The 13,989-nt window shown below is 41.8% G+C and overlaps 1 protein-coding gene across 1 annotated transcript in view; it reads left to right on the plus strand.

Annotated features, from left to right (window-relative positions):
* The window catches only part of NELL2 (neural EGFL like 2), a gene marked incomplete at both ends in the record, with an annotated part of 155,879 nt that overhangs the window by 65,760 nt on the left and 76,130 nt on the right, over nt 1–13,989 (plus strand). Inside the window, 2 exons of the mRNA XM_082308552.1 lie at nt 265–367; nt 3,418–3,546. Coding sequence (XP_082164678.1) covers nt 265–367; nt 3,418–3,546 — 232 coding nt within the window. The remainder of the gene's footprint in view (nt 1–264; nt 368–3,417; nt 3,547–13,989) is intronic.

Genomic DNA, 13,989 nt, shown 5'->3' on the forward strand with positions numbered 1-13,989 from the left:
TCTGAGTCAAGTTGCTTGACAGCTAAGAGAAGAGAAGAATGAGAGCTATTGCCACACTTTTGCTTGCTTGAAAAGTTTTGAGTATAGAGAAGTTCCTGATGTTTTTACTGTGCTACATTGTCCTTTCAGATGGTTCTCAAAGGTACCCGAAGTTTGGCATAGGCAGTTTTTTGTTTATACATTATAGTGCTAAAACTCCACTGAAGTTATAATTTATCTTTATTTCTTCTCTCACAATATTAATCAATTACCTCAATTTAACAGGACCACAAAATGCAGCGTATTCCAAAAGACAGTTGTACAGCTTTGAACTGCCCACAATCTCAACAGATCCCCTTATCTCACAGTTGCTGCAAAATCTGTAAAGGTAAGGTAAAAGCTGGATATATATAAGCTCAGTGTAATGTTCCATTCTTATAGGTTATATAGACTTTTTTCTTCTAATTTTGAGTAGGACACTCCTACGCATGTTAATCACTATACATCTTGGGAAGCTGAATAGATAACATCTGCATCGTGACATCTGAAAATTGTTTGTAAAATGTCTAATAGTGTAAATTCTGTGAAATGTTTACTGACACTTGTGTTTTTCATTCTAGCCAAAAGTGGGTGAAAAGTCAAAGAAATCCTAATTGGTGATTTTCTACCCTTCACCCACTCCTGTGTCCAAACAAAATGAGATTGGAGAAATGTCCGTGTTTCCCAGCATCTTTCTGAGATGCTTTGAGATGTCTTTTTTAGAGAATTTTTCATGCTATGCAGTTGTTCAAAGACTGGAGTAACTCGTTTACCTGTTTGTGATTGTAGTCTGAATCTAGATGCGGAATCTTCAGGAAATATTTTTGTATGCTATGTACCTTTGTGTGTTACACCCAGGCTGATCCTTACCAAAGAGGAGAGGTGGATGAAGTGCTCTGTGTCTTGAGCCCACTCTTTTGATCTGGACTAATACTGGTATCTTCAAAGCTATGAGCAATTGCATCTCCAAGTGGCTACATCTGTTTCTTCTATAGCTAAATAATGATAAATTGATACCAGGCATGAAAGAAGATGTTAGAGTCTTGGGCTGATTTTAGGTATACTTCAGTGAAAAGAAGAGTGCAGCTATACTTGTTTCTGTGCTACTCGGCGCAAACACGAAGGATATGATTAATGACATCAAGCAGAGAGATAAGAAAGTAGAAGAAAAGAACTTAAGAAAAGTTGATAGGTCTTGAAGTCTATCCCAGCCAAATAGCATTTTTTTAATGATAATTTTCTATAAAATCTTCAGTGGCTTAGAGAAAAGAATTCTGTGTTTCTTGTGCCTGGTAGAGCTAGAAAATTTTAATATATGTCAGATGAGTGCTTTCTGAATGTATTCAATCCTACCTGAACCATGCTAGCTTGGCCTCTCATGAGCTATGGAGCTTATTCTTTAAGAAGCTGCTGTATGCTATTATTCAGCAGCATGTATTTTATTTAGTGATACAGTTGATATAGGTAAGTGTTAAGAATCTTAAGAAAAACAAAAAATCGGTATAAAAGCCATCACCCTTTCTGGATAACGTGCATTTTTATTTATTTAATACCAAAGTCTGATACAGCTAATCCAGGCCAGGAAATCCAAAAATAAGACTATTGCGTTGTCATTAACAGAATGAGGAGGACAACAAAAAGGCAAAGAGTAGATGTTGCCATGGCCAGAGGCTGCTCTTGACACACACACTTCTGCTGTCATCAATGAGTATTGAAGACCCGCTAACGCTAGTAAAAGTGTAGAACTTTTTGCTTCTTAATGTCCTGTGTTAGATAACAGCACTGTGGTAGCTACAGTGAATTATAATATTTAAGTAACATTACCTAAACATATCGCTAGGTTACAGGGAGACAAACCATGACAGGAAAGAAAGCGAGAAAGAAAAACATCTGCCTCTCATACCATAGTAGGACTCTGATGTTTGCACCACGACCATGTCACTGGGTCTCAGTACTAAAACATTCTGCCTTTACAGGCTCTTCTGTTGTCTTGTTTTACTTGGTTTGTGTTGCTTCACACTGTTCATGAGCTGCCCAGGTGCAAAAGACCTCTCTGACCTGACCTCCAAGCAGACGCTGCCGTTGTTCTGCTTGAAGTGCTCATTTAACTTAGCTTCTGTGAAGCTCGGGGTAGAAGCTCTTTCATAGCAAAATATGAAGCAGAAGCCAGGTGGAGTGATAAAATTAATAATCTTTACTGCCAACAAATACTTGGTTGTTATTTTGTAAGAGGCCTGTGTTGCAGCCTGATTCCAGCTTGCATTCTGGAGCTGTTGCTGTTACACCAGTCCTGGTCACCTGAGCCTGACCCACATTCCCCAGTTCTCCTGTGGGAGATTTCAAGACAAGAAAATAGTTACTGGAAAATAACAGTGAAGTACTGCTGCTTGATCAATTCTAATGCTTCAGTTAAAGAAAACTTTAAACAAATGAAATTGTTGAGAAGGCAATGAAGGAGACAAGCTCCACACCTTTATAGGCAGATGTGGAAATTGTGGAAGCTTCAAGTCAGTTACTACAACCAGCTTGAATTCAGCATAATAAAGGATGATTTAATGGTGTTCAGCAACACAGCAGCATTAGATTTCATGAGAGCAAACAGAAGGAATTTAAAAAAAAACTACTGAGTTGAAAGGTTCAATCTAAATTTTCCAGTCTGGAAAAAAACTTCAGAATCTGAAAAAATTGTAATTAAGGTTCAATGGAGAACAGTCACACTCAGGAAAAATGGAAGGGAAAAAATAGGAAAATAGGAAATAGGGATGGCTAAAAGGTGAGATTTTAAAAATAAATTTCTCTGAAATGGAAGGGATGATGCAATCAGGGAAGAGTATTCAGTCAGTGGAGCTTGAGAGGATGAGAATAAGGGGAAGAGAAAAGCAAAACAAGTCAATGTTAATCAAAGACTTTCAGTTAAATGTGGAAGGATTTTATAAATACACCTGGGAACAAAAAGTGCCAGAAAAAAAAGTAATACCACTAGTAAATGAGCTACTGTTTGTCTAAGCTATTGAACTCTTTTATAAATGTCCAAACAAAAAAAAAAAAAAAAAAAAAAAAAGAAAATGGAGAAAAATCTATAATTAAGAAATGTCCTGTAAAAGTACTTAACAACAACAAGGAGACAGTAAGGGGATTTAAGCAAACCTCCTATCCAGCTGCCTTAGATCAATGCCATAACCTGAAATTGAATCAAAGACTTAGAGACAGTCTGTTCTTGTGGCCTTTACTACTCCTTTCATCCGTTTCATGCTTGGTACAATTCATTTTTCTCTATCTCATGGACAATAGAAAGGTATTCTTTGACCTAACTGAAAAAAAGATAGGACTGTCTTTGACAGGGATGTTTTATAATCCCTGAATTCTTTTTAACCCTCAATCATATTTGTTTCTGTACAGGCCATGACTTTTGCACTGAAGGACATAACTGTATGGAGCATTCTGTCTGCCGAAACCTAGATGACAGAGCTGTCTGTAGCTGCCGAGATGGCTTCCGAGCCCTTCGGGAGGACAATGCCTACTGTGAAGGTAATACCTTGTAAAGATGCGTAGCTTCACTGTAGAAATTACTGTGGGAAGAATGTATTGATTCACAAGTTGTCAAAGGGATAGGCCTATTAAATGCAATGAATTAGATATGCAGCATATTAATCAACTAAAATAATTATCTCTCCAATTAAATTCTTTAAAAAACAAAAAATTCTGATCAGTGTTGAAGTTCCAAGTTAGTACGGCTGAGGTCTTGAATTTAGAAACATGATTTCATAGGAAAGTTTTCCTTTTTTTTCATGGTATTCAGATATTCAGGCAACCTAAAAGTCAACCATTTGAATAGCATATTAGTATAACATTTAGCTTCTCTTTTCACTGCTGCCTGTTCCCATTCTTTCTCCCCAGGAAGTAAGTAAGTGCTATAGACTAGATACTAGTATTAATCATACTGAGTAATGATTTATTATTTGAGCTGCTCTTTTGTTATCAGGGAGCAACAAGTTACTTAATCAGAGAAGCCTCTATAATTTGTGTCTTTACAGTTTAGCGTAAACCTGTGAAAAATAAAAAACAAAACATCCCCGCTCCAGCAGCAAGAGCCAAAGTCTTCTGCACAATCTCTCAGCTTTTGTGCTGGCTGTTGCTCTTCCTCTTGAAAACCCTGGTTCTGCAAACACATACTACTAGTGTACTATCAGGCCATTTGTACCGTAAAGCTTACGTGTTGGCAGCAGGATGGCCTTGGACTAATAAGCATTTTGGTTCAGATTTAGCCTGCTAAATTGAAAGTTAAGCATCTGTGAGTAGAGCCTAAGGTACTCTGCAGTCCCACCTAATACCTGGATTGTTCTCTGATGATGCACAATTACATGGGATGAATCAAGACCTTTTAAGACTACTCCTTTGGCTGAACTCTGCAAAAGTTAATGCGTGCAGCTTACTTGAGTTAGTAGCTGCATTAACATCAGTGGGAATGCTCATCTGTAGATTTAGATTTGAGATTTCATGACTGTTCTCCTGAAAGGAGCATATAATTAATTCAGCTTTGCATACCTCTCTGCTTAATGTTTATGGTAAGCCTTCTCATGGAAGCCTGTTTTGAGAAGTAGAACTAAAAATCATGCAGAAACAAATCCCTTGCCCCTCATCATGTCCCAGCAGGCACCTGACATCAGAACCTGCTGTATAGCTTGTTCTGTGTTGCAGCATCAGCCACTTTCTGTCTCGTAGTCCCTGGAGACTATGCCAAGACTTAGGCTGCGGATCTGTATTTCTGGGAACTCATCGGTCATTTCCTTTTCGAGGGGGCCACTGGAGCAAAGGAGTTATGGTGAAATCAGGTGCTTTAAGAAGGTTTTTTCTGCGAGACTATTGTTACTCTGTTGAATGAAAATAGAAAAACAAGTTATGCTTTCTTAGTGATCTCCACATCACTCAAATTAGAGTCTGTTGCTATGTGTGGAACTTGCCAGGCATGTCATAAGCAAAAAAAACAAAAGAAGCTTTTTGATCAGCATTAGTGGTGAAATGTTTAGATGAGGACACAGTAGATTATCATATATGAGACTGATGCATTCGTATTATAAGTGGATTTACCAGTTTGTGCAGTACCTGAATTCAGTATGATGATTTTTTGAGAAGATTTCTTGGCCCGATTGCTTCTGTGCGGGCAAATGACATTGGTTCTGGGTGGGGATTATCAATCTGCTTAAGTGCTTTCAAAAAACTTGCATAAGTGAATAAAGAGTTGGGACACATTATTTACATAAAAATAATAATTGTATTACTATGTTTGGATGCATTAAATTCTCTCTTAAAAATGTATATGATTTAAGGTCTGATCCAGGAACACTTGCTCACATCGAAGATAGTGCGAGTAAGTCCCATTAGGAAGATGTGCCCCTGTGAGCAAAGCTCATGAGATTGGGTCCCTGCCAGTTGAGGTTCTCCCAGCCAAGGACGAAGCTAACTCAGCAGGCAAAACAGTCTAGCTTTGCTGCTGGTTATGTACTGCAGCTGCAGCGTAGGCACCATGCTTGAACTAAGCACACTTGGTACATGAGTCCAGAACGGGCCTTGGCTGGCCATTCCTGACTGAGTGTGCAGGTCATATGCTGGAAGGAGGGGACATAAGGTTACAGACTGAAACTTTAGGATTGGTTTTGTGGAAGGGGAGGGGCAGGGGACTGAAATACCCGTGTTTCTTCAGAGTTATGCTTTTAGTATTGTATCCCCTTTTCCAGCCCAAATGTCTCTTTGAGCACTGAGGTTTTTATTTCTGGAAAGAGACTCTTACCTTAATATTAAACAATGTAATAGCAAAGGGCACAATAGCAATAGTGTAACACCACGTCTTTTCAGAGTCCTGTTCCTCATCTTGAAAGGCTAAAATGATCCCAACCTTTCTTTCTCAGCACATACCCTTTCTTCACTGTGCCATTATTGTGGCTTTAATTACGAGCAATGCCAAGTGTAGAAATGTCGAGTTAACACAAAGCCTTTCAGAGAAGGCTTTTTGTAATGGCTGGAGCCCATGAGTATGATAGCTGTTTCTATGTTCGCGCTTCACAAACTTCAGATATACTGCAAAATTGGATGTCATTGATTCTGTGTTAGAGCCAAACTTCACTAAATACAATCCTGATTTGTGCCTCAGCACTGTCAAAGTTCAAAGAATAAACGGAAGTAATGATGCTCCCATTGTTAGAGCTTCTCCTTAAGGTAGAAGAATAAAAATAAAAATATTCAAAGCTGGTTTCAGTGTGGGTCTGGAAAAGCTGCATAAATTTCATCTGACTGATGGAAGAGTTTGGCTTCTGTCCTAGAAAGAACTAGTGCTTTTCCAAAGCTGTGTGATGTCTCTAGATACTGTTATAGTGGATACCTTTCTGTTTTATAATAATAATATTTGTTAATATTTATGCCACATTTAGCTTTCCCTTGGAGGACTGTTTAAAGCAATAGTTAAAGAGTTGGGATTTCTTCATTTACGTGCTGTAAGCCTTATTCCAGGTACTCTGAAATCTATTTTCTGCCTCAGGTTATTATGCAGTTTGAGATGCCTTGTGGGCAGGTTGGGTATGAATTATGCTGTGCTGCCCAGGTGTAAGTGCTTTTGAATACAGCATCCTTGGTGTATAGCCTACCTAACATCAACGTTTTAGAAACACAGATGTTCTGATGAAGTGTAATTAGTTTTTCCCAAAGCAACACCTGCAGTGCTCTCAAACTGATGATCTTCCTCCGGGATATGTTTCACATAGTGTTCAATGCCCACTACATTTGTGGTGGTGGAGTTAGGCTGAAAAAGTTTTTAAAGATAAAGTTTGTGACTCTTGGCTATCAAGACATTCCGATGCATCTAGAGGAGTGAAATATACCCATATTTCAAATTAGATGGGTTTGCAAATACTCTGCTGGTGGCAGCTTTAGGTGTTCTTCTCAGATCCTTGAACCTAAGCTTTTTGATGCCCCGTGTCATGCACTTGTGGTGGTCCTCAAAAGATGTGTTTGGGGAGGAGGTGTTACTTGTACCCTTTGGAGACTGCACTTGGAAGGATTGCTTGAAGTCCGATTTTCTGATTTAATCATAGCATTCAACTATCTCTGTGCAAAATCTGATTTCACTTCAGAAGCGTTGCCAAGGATGGCTGATTAAATAGAGAGGAGAGTAGGCTCAAGAAAGAAGACAGGAGCATGCAGTAATCTTTTGTAAGCACTAGGACTGAACATGATCTGAGAAAAACAGGTTATTTGCTTCTTTATCAAGAGGATTTTGCTGATGCAGAGGCTGTTTTACATCATGTACTGATTTTGGCCAGGATGGAGTTAATTTTTTTCAGAGCAGCCTGTGTGGTGCTGTAGTTTAGATTTGTGACTGGAACAGTGTTGGTAACACAGGGATGTTTTAGCTATTGCTGAACAGTGCTTGCACAGTGTCAAGGCCGTCTCTGTTTCTCACTTCCCCCACAGCCAGTAGGCTGGGGGTGGGCAGGATATTGGGAGGGGACACAGCCAGGACAGCTGAACCTAACAGACCAAAGGGATATCCCAGACCATATGATATTATACTCAGCAGTAAAAATGGGGGTACTCTTTCTAAGGTGGCTGTTGCTTGAAGACTGGCTGGGCATCAGTCTGCTGGTGGGAGCTGGAGAGTGATTGCCTTTGAATCACTTTTTTTCCCTCTTTTTCCCCTTCACTTATTAAATGGTTGTTATCTCAACCCATGAGTTTTTTCTCACTTCCGCTCTTTTGATTCTCTCCCCCATCCCACTGGAGGGGAGAGCGAGTGAGCAGCTGGTGGGTGCTGAATTGCTGACCCAGGTCAACCCTCCACACGTCACAAATTTACCTTATGGGTGTGTGGACCATAGTGTTTATTTTCTGACATTTGGGAATTTAGTTGTACTAGTTGCACAGTACCCAACCTAGCTAACTTATCTTAAGAATTTGGAATCATTTAATATTATTAAACAAATTTTTGTGTAACCATTTTCCATTTCTATTCTAATTTATCCTTTTTCCTCAGTAACTCTCCTAGTTTCTCTGCTGTTGCTATGTTTGTCCCAATTTCAAGTGCAGCAGCTGAAATGAGACCAAAGACTGAGTGACTTAGTCTACGTTTGAGAATTGCATCAGCAGCTTCACTGATGATTGTCCCTCAAGGGAAGAAGGTCTTCAGTTTAGAAATCTGCTTTTGAATAAGCTGGGTTGATTTGAGTCATCATCAGTGGAGGGAAGTAAGCAGTCTTAGAGGATGAATTGTCTCTTTCCAGAGTAGATGTCTGAAGCATGGTGGAAGCGCCACTTGGTTGGACCTCAGCAGGTTTCCCTTAGCTCAGAGTTGTATGTTCCCATTCTGCTTGGAAAGATTTATTAATTTATCCCTGTGTTTGGGTAAAAATACTAACACATTATTCAACCCTCTTCCCCAACAAGAAAAACATTACAGTTCTTCACTTAATTAGTACAATCTGTTGTTAATCTTACTGTTAATCTTGTTTTTAACTACTGGATTACAAAAATAAAGTACATTTCAGAATGAGGCTGATTTCTACAGATTGCAGTGAAGAGAAGAAATCTTACAAAAGATAAAAAGTAATCATGAAATTGAAGTAGGATACGTGTTGCATCATATTGGCCAAGTGCAGTAATCAACAGCACATTTTTTTCTTTTGATAAGTGTAATGTTGAGAAAAGCGTAAGTAAGATAGAGACCTCTGTAATGGAAATAAATGCCAGTGTATTAAAATATATTCTGTTAAGTCCTGTGCATCTTTTGTAACCAATATTGGGCTATTTGCTAGCTTTGCTGTCTTCACAGTATGGGCCATATTTGTTGGGTGAGAGTCTTAGGAGCTCTGCAGTACTGTCTGTTTTGTGGAACTGGGAAGCTTACCCAACCTTCTCTCTTCCTACATAATTTTTTTTCCTAAGTGAGATGTGGCAATAGTATCCCATATAGCTAAGAAATAAAGATTTCAATCTCCATCAACTGGCAGTGTTGAGTCATTACCTTGTCATTTTGGCTTGGGTTAGAAAACTAATCAAGCAGAAAGAAAAACTTTCACTCCGGAAGGGCAGAATGTTATTTCCAAATCTCTATTAAAAAGTAATTAAACATTATTAATATTAAAATTAAACATTAATATTAAACAGTATTAATATATTATCAATTATTAATACCTTTTTCCTAAGCCAAAGCAGTAAGTGTCATCTTATTTTCATCATTATGTTACTGAGAAATCTGAATATGAAGAATTATCAGGCCAGTTCTAATGTGTTAGTGTGTCAGGGTGGGCCAAATCGTTCTTGTCTGCCATAGCTCTTACTCAGGAAGATAGTAAAGCAAATTCCTAATTTAAAGCGTACAAGTAGTATCCCTGACACCAGTTCATAAAGTGTGGTGCATACTGGGGTACAGATAGTCCCGCTGCCTGTAGCAGTGGAATGGTTTGTACACGGACAAATTGCAGGATGTGATTCAGTGTTATTTGATTTTAATTACTTCTACAAGAAGGATGTTCAGACTCATTCTATCATCCACCCATAGCCAGGACTGACAGTGATATTATTACACTTAAAAAACCCCCTGAAACTAGTCATATAAGGGGAGCCTCTTGGAGACTTTTAAAAAGTCTTCTGTGTTAGCATTGTCTGGTAAGGAGATGCTTTATTTTACTGAGAGCAGCCCTTTTGCACCAGCAGTGTTGCATTTTGGTTTTGAATGAGAAATTAAGGTGTAAGTTTTCGTACAAATTGCTGAAATCTGCAACCTCAAAGCAAAAGAGAAAAGAAACTAAAGCCTTCATTTTGTTCTTGTTTTCCTTTCTCTCCAGTTTTCACTAGTAGCTGGGAGGTGATTGCTGAAAGAATTAGATGCTGTCACTGTGCTGAAAAGTACCCACAGCCAGTTGGTTGGTTTCCTTATGTAACTTTTAAAACCTCAGTCTAAAAGTGCAACACCTCTTAACGATACGTAGAGGTTGGATCCCCAAGAGCTGTAACAAAGACGCAGAAATGCCTCACATTAAACCAAACTGAATTCAAAATAAATATTCTTTTATGAAGAGTGCAAAGCAATAACAGCCACAGTGATTGTATCTGTTATGGTACTCTGACTAGTGTGGCATCGTTTGAGAGACAGCTGAGTTGCAATATTGCCACTTGTTTCTGTAGAATGGACAATAATCTACTGGATAGCTTGCAGGAATGTACTGCGTGCTTTAGACCCTACCAAAACCCCGAATAGAATCATAGAATCATAGAATAGTTTGGGTTGGAAGGGACCTTTCAAGGTCATCTTGTTCAACCCCCCCTGCAATGAGCAGGGACGTCTTCAACTAGATCAGGTTGCTCAGAGCCCCATCCAACCTGACCTTGAATGTTTCCAGGGATGGCGCATCTACCACCTCTCTGGGCAACCTGTTCCAATTTTTCACCACCCTCATCGTAAAAAATTTCATCCTTACATCTAGTCTGAATGTAGCGTCTTTTAGTTTAAAACCATTACCCCTTGTCCTATTGCAATAGGGTCTGCTAAAAAGTTTGTCCCCGTCTTTCTTATAAGCCCCCTTTAAGTACTGGGAGGCCGCAATGAGGTCTCCCTGGAGCCTTCTCTTCTCCAGGGTGAACAACCCCAGCTCTTTCAGCCTTTCCTCATAGGAGAGGTGTTCCATCCCTCTGATCATTTTTGTGGCCCTCCTCTGGACCCGCTCCAACAGGTCCATGTCCTTCCTGTGTTGAGGACCCCAGAGCTGGACGCAGTACTGCAGGTGGGGTCTCACCAGCGCAGAGTAGAGGGGCAGAATCACGTCTCTTGACCTCCTGGCCACGCTTCTTTTGATGCAGCCCAGGATACGGTTGGCTTTCTGGGCTGTGAGCACACATTTTTGGCTCATATCGAGCTTTTCATCTACCAGTATGCCCAAGTCCTTCTCTGCAGGGCTCCTCTCAATCTCTTCATCCCTCAGCCTGTACTGATACTGGGGATTGTCCCGACCCAGGAGCAGGACCTTGCGCTTGGCCTTGTTGAACCTTATGAGGTTCACGTGGGCCCACTTCTTGAGCTTGTCCTGGTCCCTCTGCATGGCATCCCATCCCGCAGGCCTGTCAACTGCACCACTCAGCTTGGTGTGGTCAGCAAACTTGCTGAGGTTGCACTTGATCCCACTGTCTATGTCATTGATGAAGATATTAAAGAGTACTGGTCCCAATACGGACCCCTGAGGGATACCACTCGTTACTGATCTCCACCTGGACATTGAGCCATTGACCACTACCCTCTGGATGCGACCATCCAACCAATTCCTCATCCACTGAACAGTCCACCCATCAAATCCATGTCTCTCCAATTAAGAAAGAAGAATGTTGTAGGGGACCGTGTCAAAGGCCTTACAGAAGTCCAGATAGATGACATCTGTAACTCTTCCCTTGTCCACTGATGTAGTCACTCCATCACAGAAGGCCACTAGGTTGTTCAGGCAGGATTTGCCCTTGGTGAAGCCATGCTGGCTGTCTCGAATCACCTCCCTGTCCTCCATGTGCCTTAGCATAGCTTCTAGGATGATCTGTTCCATGATCTTCCCAGGCACAGAAGTGAGGCTGACAGGTCAGTATTTCCCAGGGTCCTCCTTTCCATCCTTTTTAGAAATGGGTGCAATGTTTTCCTTTTTCCCATCCCCGGGGACTTTACCTGACTGCCATGACTTTTCAAATATCATAGTGAGTGGCTTGGGAACTACATCAGCCAGTTCCCTCAGGAATCTGGGATGCATCTCGCCAGGTCCCATAGACTGATGTATGTTTACGTTCCTCAGGTGGTCATGAACCTGATCTTCTCTTACAGTGTGAGGGACTTTGCTCCCCCAGTCCCTGTCTTGTGGTCCATCCACTTCAGAGTTGTAGGAAGAGACGTTGCCGGTGAAGACTGAGGCAAAAAAATTGTTAAATACCTCAGCCTTCTCCTCATCTATTGTTACCAGTTTGCCAGTCTTGTTCGTCAGGGGGATATGCTTTCTTTGACCTTCCTTTTCTGGTTGACATACCTGTAGAAGCCCTTCTTACTATTCCTTGCATCCCTTGCCAAGTTCAGCTCCAGCTGTGCCTTGGCCTTCCTGGCCCCATCCCTACACAACCAGGCAGCATCCCTGTACTCTTCCCAGGATACCTGTCCCTGCTTCCACTGCCTGTGCATTTCCTTCTTGCCCTTTAGTTTGACTCAGCCATGCCGGTCTCTTGCCTTCCTTTCCTGATTTCTTACACCTGGGTATCAAGAGCTCTTTCACTCTATGGAAAGCATCCTTAAAGATTTGCCAGCTCTGTTCTGCTCCCTTGTGCCTGAGGGCAGTTTCCCAGGGGGTCCTGTTGACTAACTCCTTGAACAGCTGGAAGTTTGCTTTCCTAAAATTCAGGGTCCTGACTTTACTCTTCACCTGACCCTCAGGACCGTGGACTCCACCAGTGCACAATCACTGCCACCAGTGCACCAGGCTGCCTCCAATCTTGACGTCACTAATTAGCTCACTTGCGTTGATGACCAACAGGTCCAGTATCACATCCCCTATGGTATGGCTGTCTATTACGTGGCTTAAGAAGTTATCCTCAATGCATTCCAGGAGTCTCCTGGCTTGCCTACAGCTTGCCGTGCTACTTTTCCAGCAGATTTCAGGGTGGTTGAAGTCCCCCAGCAGGACGAGAGCCTGTGAGCTTGATGCCTCCTGTAGCTGGAGAAGGAAGTCTTCATCAATAGGCTCTCCTTGATTGGGCAGTCTGTAGTAGACACCAACCACAAGGTTCCCTTTGTTGCCTCGGTCTCTAATTCTTACCCATAAAGTTTCAACCTGCTTGTGGCTATTCTTCAGAGACAGCTCTTCACAATCTATCCATTTCTTGATGTAGAGTGCAACCCCTCCACCCCTCCTTCCATACGTGTCCCTTCTGAACAGCCTGTAGCCTTTGATAGCAGCACTCCAGTCATGGGATTTGTCCCACCAAGTTTCACTAATGGCAACCAGGTCGTAGCTTTCTAGCAGCATGGTGGCTTCCAGCTCCTCCTCTTTATTGCCCATGCTGTGTGCATTGGTGTAGAGGCACTTCAGCTGGGCTGTTGGCTGTCTCCTTCTTAGAGGAACATCTCTTAATTCCTTTGAGGTGTTTCACTGGTGTTTCCCTTTTGGCTCCTATTACCTCAGGAACCCCTGGGTCATCTCCATAAGACTTCAAGTGTGCTGCAGTGTACCCAGCATGTCTCAGAGCAACAGGCTGGGGGCCCTCGCTAGCACCCCATCCCTCTAACCTTGGCATGTCATCCCACAGCTTGTTATTATCCCCCTCGCCCTTTAAGCCTAGTTTAAAGCTCTGTCAGTGAGCCCCACCAGCTTGTGAGCAAAGACCTTCTTCCCCCTTTGAGAAAGGTGAATCCCATCTGATGCCAGCAGGCCTGGTGCTGTGTAGACTATCCCATTATTGAAAAACCCCAAATTGTGGTGATGATACGAGCCACGGAGCCATGTATTAATAGACTGGATCCGTCTGTTTCTTCCAATGTTGCTGCCTGCAACTGGAAGGAGAGAGGAAAAAATAACCCGATTCCCTTACCGGAGGCCCTGAAGTCTCTTTTGATCACCCTTGGACTACGTGTTGCAGCTTCATTGCCACCCACATGGAAGAGCAGTAATGAGTAATAGTCTGAGGGCTGTACCAGGCTAGGAGGTTTCCTAGTGATGTCCTTAACCCGGGCTGAAGGGAGGCAGCAGACTTCCTTAAGAGGAGGGTCTGTCTGGCATATTGGACCCTCTGTTCCCCTTAGAAGGGAGTCACCTACAACTATAACCCGTCTTTTTTCCTTTTCTTCCCCTTGTCGTGATACACGGTGTAGGCCTTTCTGACCTTGGCGACACCTCTGGTGTAAATGGACTGTCATCCGCATCATCCATTGACTGGCCTTCCACCTCCAGAGCCTCATACCTGTTGTAC

The sequence above is a fragment of the Platalea leucorodia genome (genome assembly GCF_965183815.1).
Source record: "Platalea leucorodia genome assembly, chromosome: 4".
In the NCBI taxonomy this organism is placed as follows: Eukaryota; Metazoa; Chordata; class Aves; order Pelecaniformes; family Threskiornithidae; genus Platalea; species Platalea leucorodia.